The sequence below is a fragment of the Ursus americanus genome, chromosome 16 (genome assembly GCF_024610735.1).
Source record: "Ursus americanus isolate L20-20 chromosome 16, mUrsAme1.1.p, whole genome shotgun sequence".
NCBI classification, from domain to species: domain Eukaryota; kingdom Metazoa; phylum Chordata; class Mammalia; order Carnivora; family Ursidae; genus Ursus; species Ursus americanus.
Window position 1 is genome coordinate 32058224 of NC_142142.1, and position 21526 is coordinate 32079749.

A 21526-nucleotide genomic window follows, 5' to 3' on the forward strand; every position below is an offset into this window, starting at 1 on the left:
ATTTACCGAAACATGGCCTGTTCCTTCCCTCCCAAGTCAGCCTGTCAGCAGCCACTGTCTGCAGAACTCATCTACTATTTCGGTCTGGCAAAAATATCGGATCACTCTGGAACAATAGCAGTGTTCCTCACGGAAGTAAGAAGGCAGACACGAAGGCAACCCTGCTGTGAGGAGACCAAATTTACTCCTACTTAGAACATTTAAGGGCCCCGTACTTCTGAAGACCAAGGAGCGTGTCTTGAATGGTCACAGACTGTGTCAGGAGAGCGAATTCGCTGCGTGGTCCTACCATGACGTTGAGGACGTGCTTGTCCTGGGCCTCGTGGTCCAGCCTCTCGGCAGTGTAGAGCACGCCAGTGCCGGCGTCAATCCGGAATTTCCTCATGCTGGCCGAGTCCATGCTGCTGTGGACGCTGTAGCTCAGCTTGTGTTTCTCGTCTCTGTCTGTGGCTTCGATCTGCAAGATCTCTGTATCTGGGAGCACGTCCTCGGAGATCGTGACGTCGTAATTCGGCTGAGAGAATTCTGGGCCGTTATCATTATTATCCAGCACTTTGATAAATACCTACAGTTAAACGAAGACAAGAGTGATGACGGAGAATGCCAATTCGCTCATCGCTAACCAAGAGGCCCCCTCCCCCTCTCCTCCCTGCGCGTCCTTGGAGCCCAGCTTCCAGTAGCCATCTCAATATGTAGGGAGATCTCGTATGAAAACACTCTGTAATTAGAGGGTGACAATAAACCAGTAGTTCACGTTAGCGGGAACATAAACTAGGAGTGAATCAATATTCTCACTATTAATTGAACAGCTGAGACAGCCCCCTGGGGGTGCTAATACACAGGACTATCTGAGGCATAAATGTAAGAGATCACAAGATGACCTTAGTTTGGTATGTTTCTATTATCTTAAGTTCTGTTATGAGCTCCTTAGAGTGGATGCAACGTGGAAGCTGTGACCGGATGGGAAGAGTAACAAAAATGTAGAGGAGAGGGAGGCATGGACACAGGTGTGGGATCCTCAGAGCAATCAGAGCTCAACTGCACGGGCCCCACACGGTGGCTCTCCTTCAGGTGGGAGATGTCTAGTGAAGAACATGGTACTGATGATGGCGGAAATATGACGTTCCCAAGTTGTTTTCTTTCCGTCTTTTTTTTAAAAAAGATTTTATTTATTTATTTGACAGAGAGAGAGAGAAAGCACAAGCAGAGGGAGTCGGAGAGGGAGAAGAAGCAGGCTCAATCCCAGAACTCTGGGATTATACCCTGAGCCGAAGGCAGACACTTAACTGATTAAGGCACCCAGGTACCCAGGTTGTTTTCTTTTCTAAGGCATTTTCTTATAAAACATTTCAGGCAGATATAAATAAGTAATAGTAATACATAATGAACCCTCACTTATTCATAGCTCATCTTTGACAGTGACCAATTTATGGATAATCTTGTTTTATATATGTAGCCATTCATCCCCATCTGCTCCCCATTTTAGTTTGAAGCAAATCCCAACATTTCAGTATGTACCTCTAAAAGGTAAGGACCCTTACGATAAACACACACACATACACACTACCACTACTGCACCTAAACAACGAAAACAATAAGTCCTTAATATTAAATATTCAGGGTGTTCATATTTCTGTATTTTTTAGGGTGTGATGTATGTTTATAAAAAGAAACATATTAAAAAAATCAGGACATGCAAATGAGGTCCAAACATTACATTTGGTTGGTATGTCCTTTAATTATCTTTTCATTTATAGGTTCTCCTTCCGTCTCATTTTATTTCCTTGCAATTTTTATGTTGTTGCTGGGGGTGGTAAACAAACTGTACCGTTTTCTCTTTAGGTGCCGCAGCCCATATTTTGCTTATTGCTTGCCCTTGGTTTTGCTCTTCATGTCCCTCTGCTTCCTGTATTTCTTATAAACTGGTAGTTTGATCTAGGAGACTTGATCAGATTCACATTCAATTTCCTTTCTCTTCCTTTTTTTTTTTTTTTTTTTGACAAACAAATATCTCTAATGGGTGAGACAGTATATTTCCCTCTGGATATAAATACTGTCTAGTTCTCACCCTCGCTATGTGGTATTAGCAATCACTGATGATCAGTACATAGATAACATTTGTTTATTAAAAATGTAAAATGGTAATGTTTTAATTCTATGATTTATTCCACATTTGTAAACTAAGAGTACCTAAAAAGGAACTTCCCTCCAATTATGTAGTTACTCTGAAAGACAATTCATGTAGTGAAGTCATAATGAATACTTCATTCTTTCCCTTTCTTTACTATTTCAAAAGAACAACTTGGTTCTCCAGCTCCTCCTAAATTGAACAATGAAGTATTTTTTTAAGCATCAGTATGAGCTTATGAATTTAATCACAGCTGATATGGTTCTGTCCATTGCAGGTACTATACTTACTGATGCACAAATGGCCCTTCTTTGGCCAGTGGGAGCCTCTTCAAGTTGGCTCTTGAGACCTTCTGACACAATTCTTATAGTCTTTGATAGCTTCTTTGCTTTCTAATAATTGCTGCTGGTGATTTTTTCCAGGGTCACCTTGTACATTTTCTGACTCAGTCTTATAATATCCATTTCTCTCTCCAGAAAGCATTGATTTCTTTTTAGCTAGAAACTGGTGCCAGGAATGATCATTGCTATTGGATTTGCTATTGTGTTTAGCTTTTTTTCAGTGGATGGAATCAGCAAAGGTTTTTTTGTTGTTAATAATCATTTCATGAGTTCATACTGACACTTCCAATTCAGAATTAGGGCATCATGTTTTTTTTACTAAATCTCATTCTTTTTATATCTGTATTCCACGCTGAAACCCCATGCTGAAATTTCTCATGCTCAATGACATCATCAAAATTATTCACTCTTTTATATGAAATACACACACATGAGTCTCAGAATTACAATACAATATTGGTATTGCAATTATATTACAACTATGATCATTAAAAAGCAATTTAATATTATTTTTAATACTTTGGTCCTTGATTTATTCCACTAGCAATATACAGTCACATCAGTATGTTTAAAGTCACAGAAGAGTTCTTCTCTATGTAGCTGTGCTACCAACACATATACGTTCATCTGCTTCCATTTACTTTCAAATTTCAAATTTGTTTTAATATTTGTTTTATATTATATGCAAAAGTACCAACATCAAATTTACAAAAAAGGTTTAATTAAAGTAGTTCAGCTTCTATCTCTTTCCCCTTCATTCTATTCCCTTCTTTTCTTACAGGTAATGATTTTATTTTAAAGATTTATTTATTTATTTGAAAGAGAGAGAGAGAGAGAAAGGGTGTGTGTGGGGGGGGCACAGGTAGAGGGAGAGAGAATCTCAAGCCGACTCTGCACTGAGCATGGAGCCCGATATGGGGCTCGATCTCATGACCTTGAGATCATGACCTGAGCCAACACCAAGAGTCGATCACTTAATCGACTGAGCCACCCAGGTACCCCCAGGTAATGATTTTTAAAAGATTAACATTACATTTTATCCATCTTTTTTGTTAATATAAACATAATGTATACATGTTCCCTACCGTAACCCCCCCACCCTGACATGCCATGCCACTTAACATCATATCAATAATTCTCAATTAAGGATGACTTTGTCCCGAAGGGGATATTTGGCAATATCTGGAGATATTTTTCATTGTCACAACTGGGAGTTGGGGTGTTCCTGGAATCTAATGGGTGGGGGGCAGGGATGCTTCTAAACATCTTACAATGCACAGGATTGTCACTCACGGCAAAGGACTATCTGACCCAAAACATCAATAGTGTCACTGTTGAGAAACTCTGCATTATCATATTCTGAAGATCAACCCACAACAGTATAGAGATACTCGTTCAATGGGTAAATGGATCACAGTTAATTCAAGCATTCCTCTATTGATGTTCACATAAGATGTTTCTAATTTTCACTCTCAGAAAGAATGAGCAAAGATAGCCTTATGCCCAGGTCTTTTATATTATATTAGAATTGTGAGTGCTGGATCAAAGGATAAGTGCTTATATAGTTTTGTTAGCTATTTCCATATTCCGCTTCCCGAAAGTTTTATTACTTTGTATTCCCATAGCGAGATATAAGAATGGCTGTCTTCCACAGCTTTGCCAACAGAGTATGCACTCAAACTTTTGTATTTTTTGTCAATCTGATAGATAAAAAATAGCATTTCAGTGTACTTGTGATTTGCCTTTCTCTTATTATGAGTGAGGATGAACATCTTTTCATATGTTTAAGAGTCATTTGCATTTCTTTTTCTGTGAAAATTATTTAAATCAGTTCATTCTTTTATGGTTTAGATGGCCTTTTCCTTCTTTATTTTTGGAAGCATGGTGATATAAATTGCAAATATGTTTTCGATTTTGTCATTTAACTTTATTTTGCTATGGTGATTTTTTGTTTGTTTGTTTGACATGCAAAAGCATTTATTTTTATTTTCATGGAATTGAATACATCAATCTTTTCCCTTATTGTTTCTGGACGCTGAGTCATAGTTTAGAACATTTTCTCCATTTCCAGGTTATAGGTGAATACACTCATTTTTAAATACATGGTTCCTTTTCTTACATTTACATCTCTACTCCATTTGGAATTTTTCCTGTATTATGTGAGGAATAGATCCAGGTTTTTTTTCCACATGGCTTTCCCTTTATTTTAATGCCACTTTGTACAAGACCATCAATTCCCCACTGATTTGAGAGGCTTTTATTGTATGCTAAAGTTACATACGTAAATGGTGTATTTCTGGATTTTCTATTGTGTTCCATTGGTTTATTTGTCTTTTCATATGTCAATATAAAAATGTTTCAATTACAAAGGCTTTACAGTATGTCTTAATTAGAAAAGTTAGGCATTTTCTTTGTTTTTTTTTTTAGGGTTTTCCAGGCTATGCTTGCTTGTTGTTCTTCAAAATGAATTTTATAATCAACTGGTATAGCACCTGACAAAAAATTGATAGCATTTTAAATTGCACTGTGGCAAAAGTATAGGTTAACTATAGGAGAACTGATCCTTTATGATGGAATCTTCCTATCCGAGGACATAGTTTGTCTTTTTTCATTTGTTCAGATCAATGGTTTCATTTTTCAGGGATGTTTTAGTTTACCTCATATAGGTCGTTTTTTTTTTTTTTTAAGATTTATTTATTTATTTATTTATTTGAGAGAGGGAGAGAGAGAGTACACGCACATGCGCAGGGGAAGGCAGAGGGAGAAGAGGGAGAGAATCTCCAGCCAGCAGCACTTAAGTCATGCCTGAATAAAGATCATCGAATACACATATTTTCTCTGTAAGGCACATCACGTCCTTCTTGCACTTGGGAATACTGGATTGCACTTCAGTACTACATTCCGGGGTCTTTCAAACTGTGAGATTACTAACAAAGAACACAAAAATGCAAAAAAAATGTAGCACTAAATAGATCGCGAACAGGACACTTGTATATCGTAGGAGAGCTGAGACAAGAAGGTGGAGGGAGCATCACCTTGTTCAACAGTAGCAGGGAAATATCTTGCTGCTCTGCGCATGTCAGGGAATGAACACAAGGGTGCTGAGAGCATTGATTCTGGGATTAGGGATAAATTTCAGAGATCGTCAAGGTATACCCAGTATCTAGCTCAGGGCTGGACACTTTGCAGGCACTCAATAGATGTCACAGTTAAATATTTAGTATCTGGTACACAGAGTTTAGACATAGGTGATACCACAGATTTTATTCTTTTAGGCCATGATCCAGGTAAAATGATGATTATAAAGAAGATGATGATGATCATAATATTAATAGCATAATTTAACAATGACAACGATAAAACAATTAGACATTGTAGTAATAATAAAAATAGTAACAGCAACTAGATCAATGATGATCTATTTCCTTATATTTTTATAGTAATTAAAAAAAAGCTCCTTTATTTTGGTTGAGTTTTCTTGAATTTGGGGACTATCTTAATTATTAAAAGCACCTGGGGGTGCCTGTGTGGCTCAGTCAGTTAAGTGTCGCACTCTTGATTTTGGCTGGTTGTGGGATCCAGGCACATGTCCGGCTCCGTGCTGGGTGTGGAGCCTGCTTGGGATTCTCTCTCTTCTTCCTTCCTTTCTGCCCGTGCCCTGCCTCCAGCTCTTGCATGGGCATGCAAACACTCTCCCTCTCAAGGAAAAAAAAAAAAAAGCACCCAAACTCATATATCCAAAATGTACAAACCCCAGGAAGTCCATGTTGAAGAATTACATTTGTTTTACCTTCTTCTTTATAGATTTTTATAACACAAATTGCCTTATCTCACTTATTTGCAGTGGCTAGTATTTATAACCCAATGTTAAAGAGTAGTGAAGATGGTGACCTTCTTGTCTTACTACTGCCTAAAGGGAAAGCTTGACCAATTCTCCTTTAAGTAATATGCAGGCATTTGGCTGCATTCTAGAAAATTATTTACTTTTTAAAATAAGTGTGGTCAGACCATGGCTCTTCTTATAAACAGCTCACTGTCACTCACTTTGGTGCATATGTGCTTTTCTGAGGAAGAGCAAAGGGCAGTGCTATGACCTCTGTGCCAGGAAGACTTGCCCAAAGAGTGAGTTTGACACAGGAACAAGATTTGCCTAGAGTTTATGGTTAAAAAAAAGAAGGGGCTGAGATGTGTGCCCGAGTTTTAGGTATTGTTTTTAATCTTCACTGTATTTGGTAGGTCCTACTAGATTCTTTGATCGCCAATTCTTTCTTTTAAAAAGTTCAAGTTAACTTAGTCAAGATGTTAAAATATTTGTGTTCGCAGAAGCAGTTATATTAACGGGATAAAAAGCCTTCCCAGCCAGCAGGGCTGCCCTGACCTTCACGAAGTTTCAAAGTTGATGTGCTCCTGAAAAGCTTGCCTCTTTCTGCTTGCTTTTGTCTTGAGCCTAATCTACAGTCAGAACAAGTGTTTCTCTGTAAAAGACTTCCTTTTCCTCATTTGCTTTTTATTTCCCACAGTTGGGGCCATTTGTGAGCTCCTGAACTAACAAAAAAAGCAAAGTAACTCTCAAAGATGTTGTGCTCAAAATGGTAATTGAAAGGCCGAAGGAAGTACAATGGAATCAAAGCAGGAGGAAACCTGAATGTAGGAAGTCTCTTCAGAGTGGGTTCAATGCTGCCCACCACAAACACTGGGTTTAGCAGGCTCATCGAAGCCAAGTCTGGGTAGATGCCAAAGCCTGGCTTTACAAAGGCTCATGGAATGAAGCGTCCACGGGGTGTGTTAGGGGGTAAGGCCTCTGTCTTTTATTGGAACCAATTAAGTCCTAAATTACGGAAACTCTGTCCTGCCTCTGTTGGCATTTCGAAACCGTACTTGAAATATTCTATGGCTGTGATGTCAAGGGTAATGCCCCTTGTATTTTCCCCAGGCTTACAAGTTTTGTTTTTGAAGGTACAAGTAGAAAAAGTCATGCTGGTTTGTGTTTATTTAACAATGTATAAATCCATATCATATATGTTTCTTAAACTTTACGGTCTCCAGTGTATCAGTGGGAAAAATGAGAATCGGAGAAGTTAAGGGGTGTGCCCAAAGTTCCAATAGCAAGGCCAGACCTAAACTAGGTCATATGGAGCCAAATTCTACACTCATTCCATTATACCATTTCCATATGTACTTCAATTATATACACATTAATTATAAATGCACCTAACATGTATGTGAACAATTATGTGGGCAAATATTTTTTTTAAGATTTTTTATTTATTTATTTGACAGAGAGAGAGATAGCCAGTGAGAGAGGGAACACAAGCAGGGGGAGTGGGAGAGGAAGAAGCAGGCTTCCAGCAGAGGAGCCTGATGTGGGGCTCGATCCCAGAACTCCGGGATCACGCCCTGAGCCGAAGGCAGACGCTTAACGACTGAGCTACCCAGGCGCCCCAAACAAATATTATATGCCTTGCTATACAGAAATCCTACCTGACACAAGAGATAATTGACATGACCGTTGTCATTTCAGGAACATTAATCATAGGATTATTCTAAATAGAAAGTTCCCTGCTGCCTTGAAAATTGGAATTCATTTTCCAAAATTGATTTATTCATAAGTTGTTAGGCACAAATCTATGACATACAGTGAAGTTTTATCATCATTATTTTTTTAAACAGGAAGTCCCACCTTAGAGTTGCCTTGCTGCTTTATTTTATCTCTATATATTGTACTAGTTCCAGCATTTTCCTAATGTAAATATACAAGGGCGCTTGTGGCTACTTCCCTTTTCACCTACTAAGAGGGAGATAACTCTAAAGAAATAAACGAAGACCCTTGACAAAGAATGTATCCCTTGGGAATTCCTGGGGACTCATGGAGCAGCTTTTGCTAAAGTGATACGTTCCTACCCTCACCTGCCTTTAAGCATGTGTAAGGTGGAGGGAAAGGATAAGACGAAGTCCAAATCTTCAAGACAAAGTCTGCTTTTTGAGGAAGGAGGCCAGGTAGGAACTCCCAACACATCCCTTAGAGACAAAAGAATGGAGTTCTCATGGCTGTGGAGGGCAAGGGTAACCTGAGGAATGCAGGTCCCAGACCTCTCAGCTCCCATGCATACACTCTTTGGCAGAAAACCTCTGCAGCTCATTAACTCAATTAACTGCTTTTGTGGGGCTGAAGAAGTTTGGAGATTATCTGAAAGAGATTTTTAATCTCAGGTTTGGCTGTGGAACATACAGATACAAGCTGATTTTCATATCTTTATAAATCAAAGCTAGACCTGAATAAGAAAAGCATATTAAAATCACAAAAGCATGTATCACACGAGTCCCTGAATCAAATCAATGTAATTTTTAGATTATTATTTGGGCATGAATATCTCTGCTGTCTTTCATGAATAACAATGAAAGGCACACACACAGTATTTTGTAGTTATCAGGTATATTATTCCAATTTTAAGCTGAGGATGAGACTAATAATAAAAGCTGCATGTGTCCAGCGCATCACAGAGCTCAAGATATCTCAAAAGATCTTATTTTATTCTTATAATAACCCATGAAGTATGGAAGGCGTTATCCCCATCCTACAGAAGTCAAGTCTCACAGAGACAGAGCTACTTTTCGTGGTAACACAGACAGGAACTGGTTAAGTAATGACTTGAACTCGGGTCACCTGATTCAAGGTCAGTGCTCCTTCCTTTATACCAAATGCTTCCTCTAATGAATCATACATTCTGTATATATAGATGTGTAGGGGAAAGTTTCTGGGATCTCTCCGATCTTGAAAAGGAAAAAGTGGGTTTGGATCTCTTTACCTGTGTACATCCTGGGTCGCCACCCAACCCACCTGTGTGCCAGTTTCTCACTAGAAAAATGAGTGTAGTGATAATACTTGATTTAACTATTCCCAGTAAGACAGGAAAATAAAACAAGAAAGAAGCCTGGTTAGGTCTCATTATGCAAAGATCAGGCATTATATATTACTATGTATTTCCATCCATTGGTCCTTTGGAAGAGCCATGTTCTAGATTTATTTAAATTTGCTATGAAGGCACAGTAGCTCATAGGGGTTTGATAGATGTATGGGGAAAGTTGTTAAAACCTGTAATTTCTCATCCTTGGTAATGTGTGCCCTTGAAGCGCATAAAGTCATCCGGCTGAGCACTGATGAGACTGGGGTACTTTGCTCTTCCCCCAGCATGTATGGCTGGCTATGAGACATTCTAACGGCCACAGGGGGCGCTATGTTCCCCGGGCAGCAGTCTTAAAAAGTGTCTCCCTCATAACTACTAGAGCCAGGTGGGCTTCTCTTCCTGCCTTGGGAAAAAGTAGCAAACATTTCCCCTTGGTTTTGAGAGGCGGCAGCACAGGGCAGGAGTTGAGAAAGCACATTCTAGAATCCAGCTACCCACCTTCGATCCCTAATCTACTCAAGTTACATAACCTTATTTTGTCTCAACTTCTTTTTCTGTAAAATGAAGATGCCAACAGTTTCCCATTTCTGACATAACAAATGACCAAAACTTGGTTTACAACAACACCCATTTGTTATCTCCCAGCTCCGTAAGTCAGAAGCTTGCGTACAGTGTGGCTCACTTGTGTTCTCCACCTAAGAGTCTCACGAAGCCAAAATCAAGGGGTCAGTGGGAATGTGTTCCTTTCTGGAAGTTCTGGGGGTGAGTCAGCCCCAGGCTCATTCAGGTTGTTAACCAAATTTAGATCCTTGAGGTGAGAGGTCTGAGGTCCCCGTTTCCTTGCAGGCTACCAGCTGGAGCCCCTCTCAGCACCTCAAGGCTACACGAATTTCTTGCCAGGTTGCCCCCTCCGTACCTGAACTGGCGATGAGGTTTCAAATCACCTCACATTTGGAATCTCTGACATTCCCTTCTGCTGCCTCTCTTCCTACGCCAGCTGGAGAAAAGCATCTGCTCACATGCTCATTTAGTACATCTGAATCTTCAGAACCGGAAATCCGCAGGACCTTTTATAGTCTGTACTCACGCTAGGGAATCTCACTAAGGAAAAGGATGTTTATTTGCCACCAGATATTGTAGCTCTGAGGCACAAGAATCCTACAAGTTGGGACAACAGAACAAAAATGAGGATGAAGGAAGGGTTTTCATGTAGACACAGAGATCCCCGAGGCTCTGATTTATTTGACATTTGTGAAATGAAATTCAACATGTTGTTTCTGGCTGATTTGAAGCCCTTGTCATAGATGGTTTATGATTCCAAAGGAACAAAGTAGAGAAAAGTTCCCAAAGGAAAACTGAGCAGGTGTTTTGGGGCTACAAACCATTTATTTAGTTATATGGTGAAGGGTATCTGTTTGATGGTGGAATCATTACGTTGCCTAGGGTCATGGGTTGGAGCGTGCTTTAGTGATTTCTAAAAGAAATCTAGAATGCCTTTTCTTAACCAAAACATTTTTTATAATAACGTCCTTGATACTGAGGGCTTTGACTAATTGAGAGAACAGCTTCTGTCTTCACAGTCAGAGGAGCTGTGGCAAATGTGAGCAGAGGCCTGGATTGACAGAGGCTGGCAGGGGGTGGGGGGTGGTAATTCAGGCCCGAGCACAGCCTTATGGACAGAGTAATGGTTTGCTGGGGGTAATAATGATGACACACAAGTTTATACTTTGGAAATGGTTAGCTCTCACTTCTTGAGAAGCTCATGCTCCTGGAGATACAGAGTGACTTGGAAGCTTTTGGCAAGAAAATCTCTTGCTATCCTTCATTAACCTACTTAGCTTGGCCTTGCCAAAGGAAACCTCCAAGTTCACCCCCAATTCTCCCACTCTTCCCATCTGCTCTGGAGATAAGTCTAACTGTACGTTAGTCTGAACTAAAATCAACCAAAGTAGGACCTGAACAATGTGTACATTCAAAGTCTTATAATATATGCTTTCAAGTTAATTTTTCAAGAGTGCGTGCATATCAGTCATCCGGTTTTAAAACTCTGAATCACTGTGACCTCAGGCATCTAGCATAGCTCCTAGCACATGGTATGAACCCAAGAAATACTTGTGGAATACATGCTGGTAAGTGATTTCTCATCTGGTCTTAATGAAAGTCTAAAAGAAAAGTTTCATTGATAATTTTTTTTCGGTTAACATGAATCAGTTGTGTGCTTTGAAGATCCAGCATAGCTGCAATGTAGGCCCTGCTGACTATGTCCCACTTACTATTCATTCACTCACTGTAAACATATTTCGTGTGTATCTATAACATTCTGGGCACACTGACTTACCGTTTCATCCACTTGTTATAAGTCCCTGGAGAAAAGTATGGAAATGAATATGGCTCCACGCTTTCTTTGTATTTTACTCAAATACATCTTGTGTTTTTAAGTGGTGCTAAAAAGTGGAGGTTGGCTAGGCTAAGAAATGGCCAACTCCAAAAGCGAATGAGCAATAAAGACTTAGTAATACTGCAAGTGGGTTGTTTTGTATTAGTCTTTGGGGCTTGCTTTTAGATGGTGCGCGTCCCGTAGGATCTCAACCATGGTGTCCTTTCCAGGAGTCTGTATTTTAGTCTTGAAAATCCCCCGAAGCAGTACAGATTTAAGTATGATTTATTGTCCCAACTGGGGCAATTTTAAGAGTGAATGGGATAACTATTAATAGTTACACCAGTGCAACAGGTGTAAATGGGCCTCTTGCAGGTAGTTAGGGCTGTAGAGTCATCCTAGGAGAGGACATGGGTCGAAGGATCAGGACTCATCACACACTGGCTGCCTTGTCTCATGCACATGATGTCCCCCTTCTGGGTTTCAGTTTATTTGAATGAAAAGGAAAAGAAAAAGTAAGCAAAAGCAAAAAGTAAAGAAGTAAAAGTAGAAACAAACCCTACTGTTTCTTTAAAATTCCACCATTTTGTGATTGTGCACAGCCTCAAAGGAGAAAGTCTCATTGTACTTTTGAAACTACTTCAAACTAAGAGGCAGCACATGAAATAATCCTCCCCTCTCCTCTTTAAACCTATATAGTTACAAGAGCTTACATCATGTTTTAAACAAATCAACACTTGCTAACTTTGGGGTTGGCAACAATTTCATCTTCACGTCCTGAAACGTTGTGTTGAAGAGTCTCAGGGCACATTTGAGCTGAGAGGGAAAAAGGACCGTGATTGATGAGTGATGGCTTCTGGGGTCATGAGAACAGGAGGGAAAAGTAGGGAGAATGGAAAGGTATAGGACAAGCTTGTGTGCCCATCCTAAAATAGAAAACAACAACAACAACAACAAAAACCTTCTCATATTTCGGGTAAATCTGCCCCCTATTGCTATCTAAGACTGTGTTAGTCTCATCCAGAGACTTTCTGGACAGTCAACGATCAATGCCCTTTCATCAACACTCACATGCCAGAGTCCAAGCAACGGTCCCCACCCCTGGCTGCTTGTTAGTTAGAATCATGTAGGACCTCTGCGGGTGGGGTCTCAGTGGTTTTAACACCCCGGGCCCCATGACCAGGGGCTTCCACTGTGCAGCCAGGATGAAGGACCACTGGCATAGAGGCTAGAAGGAGAGGTGGGACGCAGGGCCCTAAATCTCAGTCCTTGTTCTTAATGAAGGCTGGGTGACTTAATGAGTGACCTTGGACATACTACTCATCTGAGTCTGTGAAATGAACTTGGACTCCTAGGTGCGTCTAGCTCTATCTCTGAGAGTGACAGGTGAAAAGGTGAAACATATAATGGTGTGTTGACTCAGACAATATACACGTCCTCTTCTTTGTAAATTCAAGGAAAGGTGACTTTGTTGTCAAAGAGATAAATCTACAGTCAACGATCAGGAAGCGAATACATATCACTCTTCCATGCGTGAACAGTCACAGCTAAGTTATACAATATCATTGATAGAATCCTTTTCCTAGGTTATTCTCTCAAATGCTTTAAAAAAAAAAACAGTAGAAATCCATGGACATCATTTACTACTTCCAACACATTCTGTAATCACTTTCACCATTGACATTAGCAGATTGTTGGGCATTCTCACCCTTTAGTAATTTGACATCTTACCTGAGTGACAGCAACATTTGTCCCATCGGTGACTTCCACACTCATATTATAGATGGACCTCTGTTCTGCATCCAAAGGCTTTGCAATGACAATTGTCCCAACACCCTTCTCTGCGTCAAAAGAGCTGTCAAAATTCCCCCCTGATGATTTCACAAAAACAACATGAAATTAGCATATCTGAGAAGTTATTACATCTATTGAAGTATATAGCTTTAAAGGGAGCCCTTATATAGAAATATTTTTTCACAGGCATCCCTATGGCTCAGTTTTGTACATCTTAAATGGGACCTCTTTATTTCCAACTTAATTTATATTTCCAAACACAGCCTCCACAATGCATAACAAATGTCACAAAAAAGAATGTATTGCAAAGAAAAACCTCAGCACTAATGTTCAAGAAGTAAAGCATAAACTGACTCAGTAAAATATTTAGAAAACTTAAAGCCCTCCTGCCCCTTGTGGTTATTCTGCTAAGAATTTGTAGACCTTTCTGCTTTTCTAAAATAGATTAAACTCTAAGTAAACAAATAGTCCAATTATTAACAAAAATGTGTAGACATTCTTAAATCTATTCTAGGATTGATGGTAAACATTTGGTTGGTAGAGTTCAGGTTCCCTCTAATAGATGTCAGAAACAAAAGTGTAATACTAGAAAATAAGAAAAAGCAGAAAAAAATTGGGTTTCATATCAAAAATTCTGTTTCTGCAAGTTGGGATGTTTATAGAAAAAAATTTTGTTTTTTTTTGCCATCTTGACAGTGTGAATTATTTTTCTCCCAAAAAGGTAGCAAGTTTATGGGAGATTTACAAAATGAAATCTGGAACGAAGTAGAAGAGCACATCAGTTGATGTGACATCACCCATAAAGCAATCAGTACGAAAGTTTAAAAAACTTTCCTCCCCACTCTGTCTGACCAAGTATCATGTACCAAGACAACACAGGTTATTTTGAAATTACTGTAGCTGTTCCCATCTCTGTGAAATAAAATGTGGTTTATGATCTTTCCCAAAGTGAAAGTTTGTTTTTTTTTTCCTTTTTAACAGGGAGAGAAGATAATGGTACAAATGCTGGACTGATTTTAATTAAATATCAGTACATGCTCACAAGCTCTATTTATTTTAGTCTGAAATTCCATGATGTCAATTAATTTTGTGCTTGGACAGTAATTTTATTTAGCTACAGCACATAGGGCAATGCATTCACTGAATTTCATATTTTAGAAAAGAAATCTTGGCTTCTCTTATGTTCACCATACTTTGCATTTCATTTTGCTGATCAGTGAACAACACCATATATAATTTCTATGGTATTACCATTACAAATGAGTGAATGACTTGAGGGAAAGGAGAATTTTACCTGAATTAGTAGAATGTGGTATACAGTGACACAAAATAAATCATACGGTTTACTTAAAAAAAAAAAACCCTGGTCATATATATTTCAAATACTTATTGCTTGCAGCTGTCATATACACTTAAGATTATTTAATTGCTAGAGAGAACATAATTGCCCTTGACATTTAATTAAAGTTATGGAGATACAGGGGGACCACAGAATTACTTGGAGATGATATATTTTTCAAAGATTTCATCTAAAAAGAGACTCATCTTCCAATTAATATCTTTAATTGATTTACTGAGGAGCACTTAATGTTAACTCCAAAAAAAAAAAAATCTTTTGAAGAACAGGAGAAGGAGAAAGGGGCAGAAAGTGGGCTGAACAGGGAAGCAAGCCTCGGGTCAAGGTGTCTCTTTCAAAGGGAGTGCTTCCTGTTGATAACCACATGAAATAAAATGTAAGGCTGACTCAAGCACCTTGAATCACCATCCTACTGAGCAAAGAAAAATCATTTGCTATCAACTGGTACATTCTGAAAAGAAACTTCGCCATGGAAAGTTTCAAAGAAAGGACATAAAAGACGTCAGACCTGTGTGGAAGGGTAGAATGCCATTTCCTGTGCTGTTTTCGGTGGGTGTTACTTCATATTTTAAATCACATTTAAAATCATTTTTCGAATGTTTTCCTAACCAGGTTGTTTACTTTCTTAACTAATGTGTTCACATTATTTTTTTGGTGGGGAAGACAGGGTTAGGATATAGGAAAAGGTCATCTTTCAATGTCAATTATTTCAGAAGGTGGAAATTTGTAGGTCAAGGCAAAATAGAAGTTATGCAAATTATAAAACTTGGGTTTGCTCCCGTTTAAAGATTAATGAAAGTGAAATGTAGAGAACATGCAAGCAAAGATTTTCAGTTTCAATTCCCGTTTAAATGGGGCAATCCTATGTGTTCTCTCTCACGGCCTGAGACTCCCATTTTCCTCAGGGCCCTGTGCTGAAATACATAATCATTTCATGGGCAGAGTGGCAAAAAATTTACATATTTTACAAATAGCATATAGACTGTGTTTTCTTATTAGTCATTTTTCATATGAAAACACATTTTTGGCAACTTTTATGGTTTGATTTTTTTATAGTTCTCTCCCTTCCTGCACGTGCGTGTGTGTCTGTGTGTGTGTATCTCCCTCATCCACCGTTACTGTTTCCAATATCTGGACTAGAAACCTCCAAAGGGGTGGGGAGATAGACAAATGGAAAGCAGGTCAAGGGGAGTGTGCGACACCGTATGTGAAGTGTCTCTCAGTCCATCGATATGGTAAGCAGCCTCCGATCGTTGTTTCCAGGGCATGTGCTCCTAGTTAAACCAAGATTTCATGTGAAACAAGTTTCCCACAATCTTCCCTCGGTTTTAAAATGAATTTCTGACAAGGGACACAGAACCTAGACCAGCAGTTCACCATCAACCCTCGCGCAATTTAATAACCTCCCACTTAGGCATCCCATTTCATAAACGACTCCGTATCTCTCCCACAGGGCTCATTTCTCAGGCTCCCTTTTAGCCTGAAAGGTGATTTCATTTCATAGGAAACCATGTCCAATTCATCTGGGGTGAGTCTATCGAATGGAAGGGGTCCATTTTCGCTAGCAGCATTCTGTTTCAACAAGATGTGCTTCCTCAGAGCCAGTAACACAACATGCAAAGCCAGAGTGTGCTAGGGCAGCAGCGTGGGGCTCAACAAAAGGTGGGGGCGGGGGAGGACATTGGCGAGCTGGTCTGAGTGTCAACCAAGTGGGGAATTAGAAAAGTCACAGCCTGAGCGTTGCTGCTGGGGGTGCGCGGCAGAGATGGTTACAAGCGAGGTTGTGAACAGCCCACATAACAGATAGTTTATGTCAGGGACGTTGCTCTGTGACCATTTTTGGTCAGGACGGGTGTAATAGAGTAAACGAAGAGCAGAAGAGGAGGGGTGGATTTCTATCAGATTCTCAAGTTAAACCTAACAGGTCGGAATGTCCTAAAAAGCTTCCAAAATGGGACAGGAGTGAAAATACTGGAAGCCAGCAGCTACAGTTTGAATATGCTGGGCAGCAGGGCCCTGGAGTGTGATCTGATCAAGTCTTTCTTTAAGGAGATCCAAAGGTGAGTACCCCACTGCTTCCCCTTTAGAGAAGCTTCCAGGCCCCTCCCCTAGCATATGATTCTGTTCCACTCCGGGTGTAATCGTAAAAACACCAACCAAAGTCTCGTAGTCACCAAGGGGGAAGTGTTATGGGAGAAGCTTCCAAAACACCGAGCTGCTGAATCTGAATGAACTAAGGGAGTCGTTCACAAGCTGTTCATTCAAGTTCAGCATGCACATCGAACTTAAGGAAAAATGCTAAACGCTGATCACGGTTTGAAAACGAATAATTTTCTGTCTTGGAATGAAGCAAGCACAACATGGGGCTGAAAAGGATATTTACATGGAAGGCAGGAGATGCTGGGTAGAGGTCAGGAAACAGTGGTAGGAAGGAAAATCCCTTCTAGAATCTGGTTTAAAATTCATTTTCTTAAAACAAGTGATGTGCAAGGTATTTTTTTAGGCTTTTTATTATTTCCCTGAAACCTCTTCAGATGTGCTCCTTGCTCTGTATTGCTGCTATGCAGAAAAGGGAAGGCTTTTGGGGATCAAATTAGGGACAGAGTGCAGAAGAGGAGAAATGAAATATTTGATGTCAATTGAATGTCTTTGAGCAAATGCCACTCTAATGGATGCGTAGGTGTGTTAGAGATGGTACACAGACATGGCTTCTCTCAGGAGGGCTGGGAAAGAGTTTTGTGATAAAGAAACATGGCCACCTGATTAGAAAAGACTCAATCTATAGTCAGAGACCAGGCCTGCTGCTAGTGCTACCAAAGAGTTTCACTTGTCCACTTGATCCAACCCTAAGCGATGGCTCCACTTGGGGACAAGGTTTGAGAAGGACAGGTGTAAGCTTATGCAACAGAAGCAGCCCAGAATCCAAAGTCTGTAGGAACCTATGAGCCCCTAGGAGCCAATGTGATCTTTATGTACCTGCAACACGGACATGTCTTTCGGCTAGAGCTGGACCTATGTGCTAGCTTGCACCATCAGAGAATCGTTTTCAAGGAAAGTAAGCAAAAATACTGCAAGTGCTTACTATCTACGAGAAAAACCATTTTTCTAACCGAAGTATCAAGTAAAAAGCCAGAAAAGTGGATGGCAGCGTCCACCATCAAACTGTGGGTGAAGAGGAATGGTTTGAAGTGTGTAATAATGGTGGTCTTTACAATACAAATATTTGCCATTGGGATAAAGATATGGGGAATGAGCTGCAAACCAGATTGCGTGCACATTAAAAAGAATGTAAATCAAGGAGCTGCTGGGTTGAATCATAGTCTCCTGAGAAGTGTGAAGATATGTGATAAAGCCACAAAGGATTATGGGTTATTTTTGTTTCCTTCATTTTCTTTCCCTTTTAACACAGAGAAGGAACATGCTGTGCATTGGGCTGTTTAAACACAGAACAGCTGAACTTTATTATGTTTCCTTTTAATTACAGCTTTCTTAACTGGGTTACAAGTAGGGCTTCTGTTTCTAGAAGCTGAAGAGGGTCTCGCTACATAATATTGTAGTCGTGGTCTCTTTGGAGGAACAGGAAAGTGACTGGCAGATCCATGGTACAGGGGTCCAGACTTGGGAACGAGATCTTGCTTGCTACAGTTTTTGTGAATTTATACTACAGTGGGAGGAAAAGGAATGCAGTTAAACAAGAATCGGGTAGATCTGGAAATATGGAAATAAGGAGACTATACTTCCAGGGGAAAAGGCATGCAGAAACACCATTTCTGCTTACCTAATGAGAATTCATGTTATAGCGTCTGTAAACTGTAGAGTGCTAGGCCAGGATGCTGTATGCACTGTAACCTGGAATGTTTGTATAGGTATTTAAATGCCCTACGTCTGTAACGGAACCAAGTTTTGACTCCCTTGGAAGAGTCACAGAGTATTTACCTAAGCAAGACAGCAACTAAACCTGAGATCTCATTTCAGATCCACGCTGACGGTATACGCCAGCATTCGATTATAGTATACTGCCAAGTTTCTTAAGCATTGGGAAGCACTGTTCCCTATCTTTTCCCTCTGAGTTAGCTTGGCCAAGGAAGATGCTCAGTTACAAAAGGGAAGAGAGGAGAGTGTGGATGGCCAAAGATAACTAAACAAGAAGTCTTGAAAGTGAGAAGGAAACATCTGAATATGATAAGGAAAACAATAAATTTTTAGAGAAGGGGAAAGACATTGCCAGCAGATTGAAAAAAAGAATGACTCTGTTCGATTAGAAGGATTCTCGAAAGGGAGATTTGGTGGAAGGGGGACCATACTGATCCATATTGAGAACAACCCCAGCACCTGGGGAAAAGATTTAACTTCTGCGGTGAAACAGAGTCAGTGTTTCAAGATGTTGTCTGCTGGATGTGGGGATGGAAATGAAATTATGTTCTGTTTGGGCATCGAGCCCAGTAAGTTCAATTTGTAGGAGAAGCTCAGCTAGATGTTACCAGATCTACAGTGAAATCTCTGTGATGGAAACATCTAGACTAGAGGGACAATGCTGTAGGTCTTCATTAAGAGAACTATGCACTGACATGCACTGACATGCACTGACACCAAGAGGATTAGGAAGAGTGCAGCATTTAGAAACACAAAGGTGGAGAAACATGAAAACTGGTGCTATGCTGTTGATAATGATTCCTGGATATGTATTTGGAGCAGCCTGAGGGATTCCATCCAGGAAGAGCTGTCATCTGTAAACTGCCCCTCTCTTCTTGGACTAGTTCTCATTTTGTCAAAGGTGCTATGGTTGCTATGGCTGGGAATACAGTGGTAGGTCACGCTGACTCTTGGTTGGTCTCAAGAGGTGTTAGTAGGGTTAATGCATTGGCTGCCTGGAGCATCTCCATTGGTTACCACTGTTTATTCCACTCACCCTGAAGCAATCAACAGAAGCATGGGCAGGAGGAAGGAATGAGGAGACAAAGGCCTTGACCTTAAGGGTTAAGAATGGAGGCTGGACCAATACAAATGAAAATACACAATAGTACTAATAATGCTAACATGAAAACATGCAAGTAAGGTTACATGCAGCATTGCCAGGCATGCTTATCTACATACGATCACACACACACACACACACACACACACACACACACACACATGCAGGAATGCTGAGGAATTGCAAACTGACTTGGATATCTGGGGTCAAATGGCTGGTCAGACTGAGCATCAGAGAAAGGTGTGCTTGGAGGATTTTTGAAGTGGGTACAAATGAGTGCTTCCTGGGGCAGGGGGAGGTAGTGGGACGTGCCACGGGACAGGAGGTTGCATGCATGGATCACACACGGGTGAGAAGCAGTGCTGCTGGGTGTAGGCGAGCTTGCAAACTGGAGTGTCAGGGAGGAGGGAGATAAACCGGTCCCTGATGAGAGACAGCAAGTCCTCCCACAGCTCAGGACAGCACGCCAGGAGCCCTGCTGCCCTCTGGGGTTTGACTGCACTCTTCTCTGGGCTATTTATTTGCTTATTTTTTAAAAAGATTTATTTATTTATTTTAGAGAGAGTGAGAGAGAATGGGGGGGGCAGAAGGAGAAGAGAATCTTAAGTAGACTCTGTGCTGTGTGCAGAGCTCGATGTGGGGTTCGATCCCACAAGCTTGAGATCACGACCTGAGCTGAAACCAAGAGTCGGACACTTAACCGACTGAGCCACCCAGGTGCCCCTGGGCTATTTAAAAGAAATCACTGTTGCACATGCCCCTGGAGGCCTGGCACCAGGGACACATGTAGAAAGTGAGATGCGTTTTCTACGACTCCGACTGGGGATGGCAGTGAAGGAACCACCAAAGGGGATAGCACAGACAAGGAGGTGACGCACGCGTGCCACCCTCTGTTTTGCTAAGAAAGAAGCTGTGTCAGATAAAAATGTAATGGGCTGAAAACTACAGAGAAGATACAGACTCGAAGACATCTTTCACGGATCAGAAGAGGTTCCATTTCAAATGTTTTAAGTGGAGATGAAGAAGGAGTTGAAAGCACGGAATGAGGATGGCCACGTACAGGGAGGGTGTGATTAATGCCAACCAAGTAAAACAAAGACATTCTACCGGCATTCCAGCAAATGAAATATGCAGAAAACACGCCCATTCAGAGGACCTTCTACCGGGGTTTGATTGGAGGCCAGGGGGCATTCTTTCTCTGTGCCTCATTAAAACAGATGTGGAATGTTCTAAATGCTTTCTCCAGATCGAGCCATTCCTGGGAAGAGGGGTAGGTTCTTGCCCATCTGATCCAGGCAGGGACATACAGAAGGAAATGATTCCTGCAGACCAGGTCTCTGGATTCCCGGCCTTCCACAAAGAACCATGGGAAGTCAGCTGCAGCTCAACCCAGTGTCAGGTCCAGGGTTGGCACACTCTCCCCACTCTCTCATCTGAGCTACAGCCTATTTTGTTATTTGCCCTGCACCTCCTCTCCCTGCCTGTGTATGTGTGGGGGCAGGGGTGCTGGTTTGCCCTCTCCTTTTGCAGCCTGCTGTGCTTGCTTGCTTGCTTTCAAGGAATGTAAAGGTTGGCTCCCAAGGTCTGTCCTGCATGCTCCCATCTGCTTTCTCTATTCCGTTCTCCTAGGAAGCGCTCACTGGCTATAT

General features: G+C 40.7%; 1 protein-coding gene across 2 annotated transcripts in view; it reads right to left on the bottom strand.

The window, feature by feature from the left end:
• The window catches only part of FAT3 (FAT atypical cadherin 3), a 638491-nt gene that overhangs the window by 101051 nt on the left and 515914 nt on the right, over positions 1-21526 (bottom strand). For both annotated transcript variants that reach the window (XM_045790757.2, XM_087868258.1), the window contains exons 7-8: positions 13483-13622; positions 290-565 (exon numbers count right to left, since the gene is read on the bottom strand). In XM_045790757.2, the coding sequence (XP_045646713.2) occupies positions 290-565; positions 13483-13622 (416 nt within the window). The remainder of the gene's footprint in view (positions 1-289; positions 566-13482; positions 13623-21526) is intronic.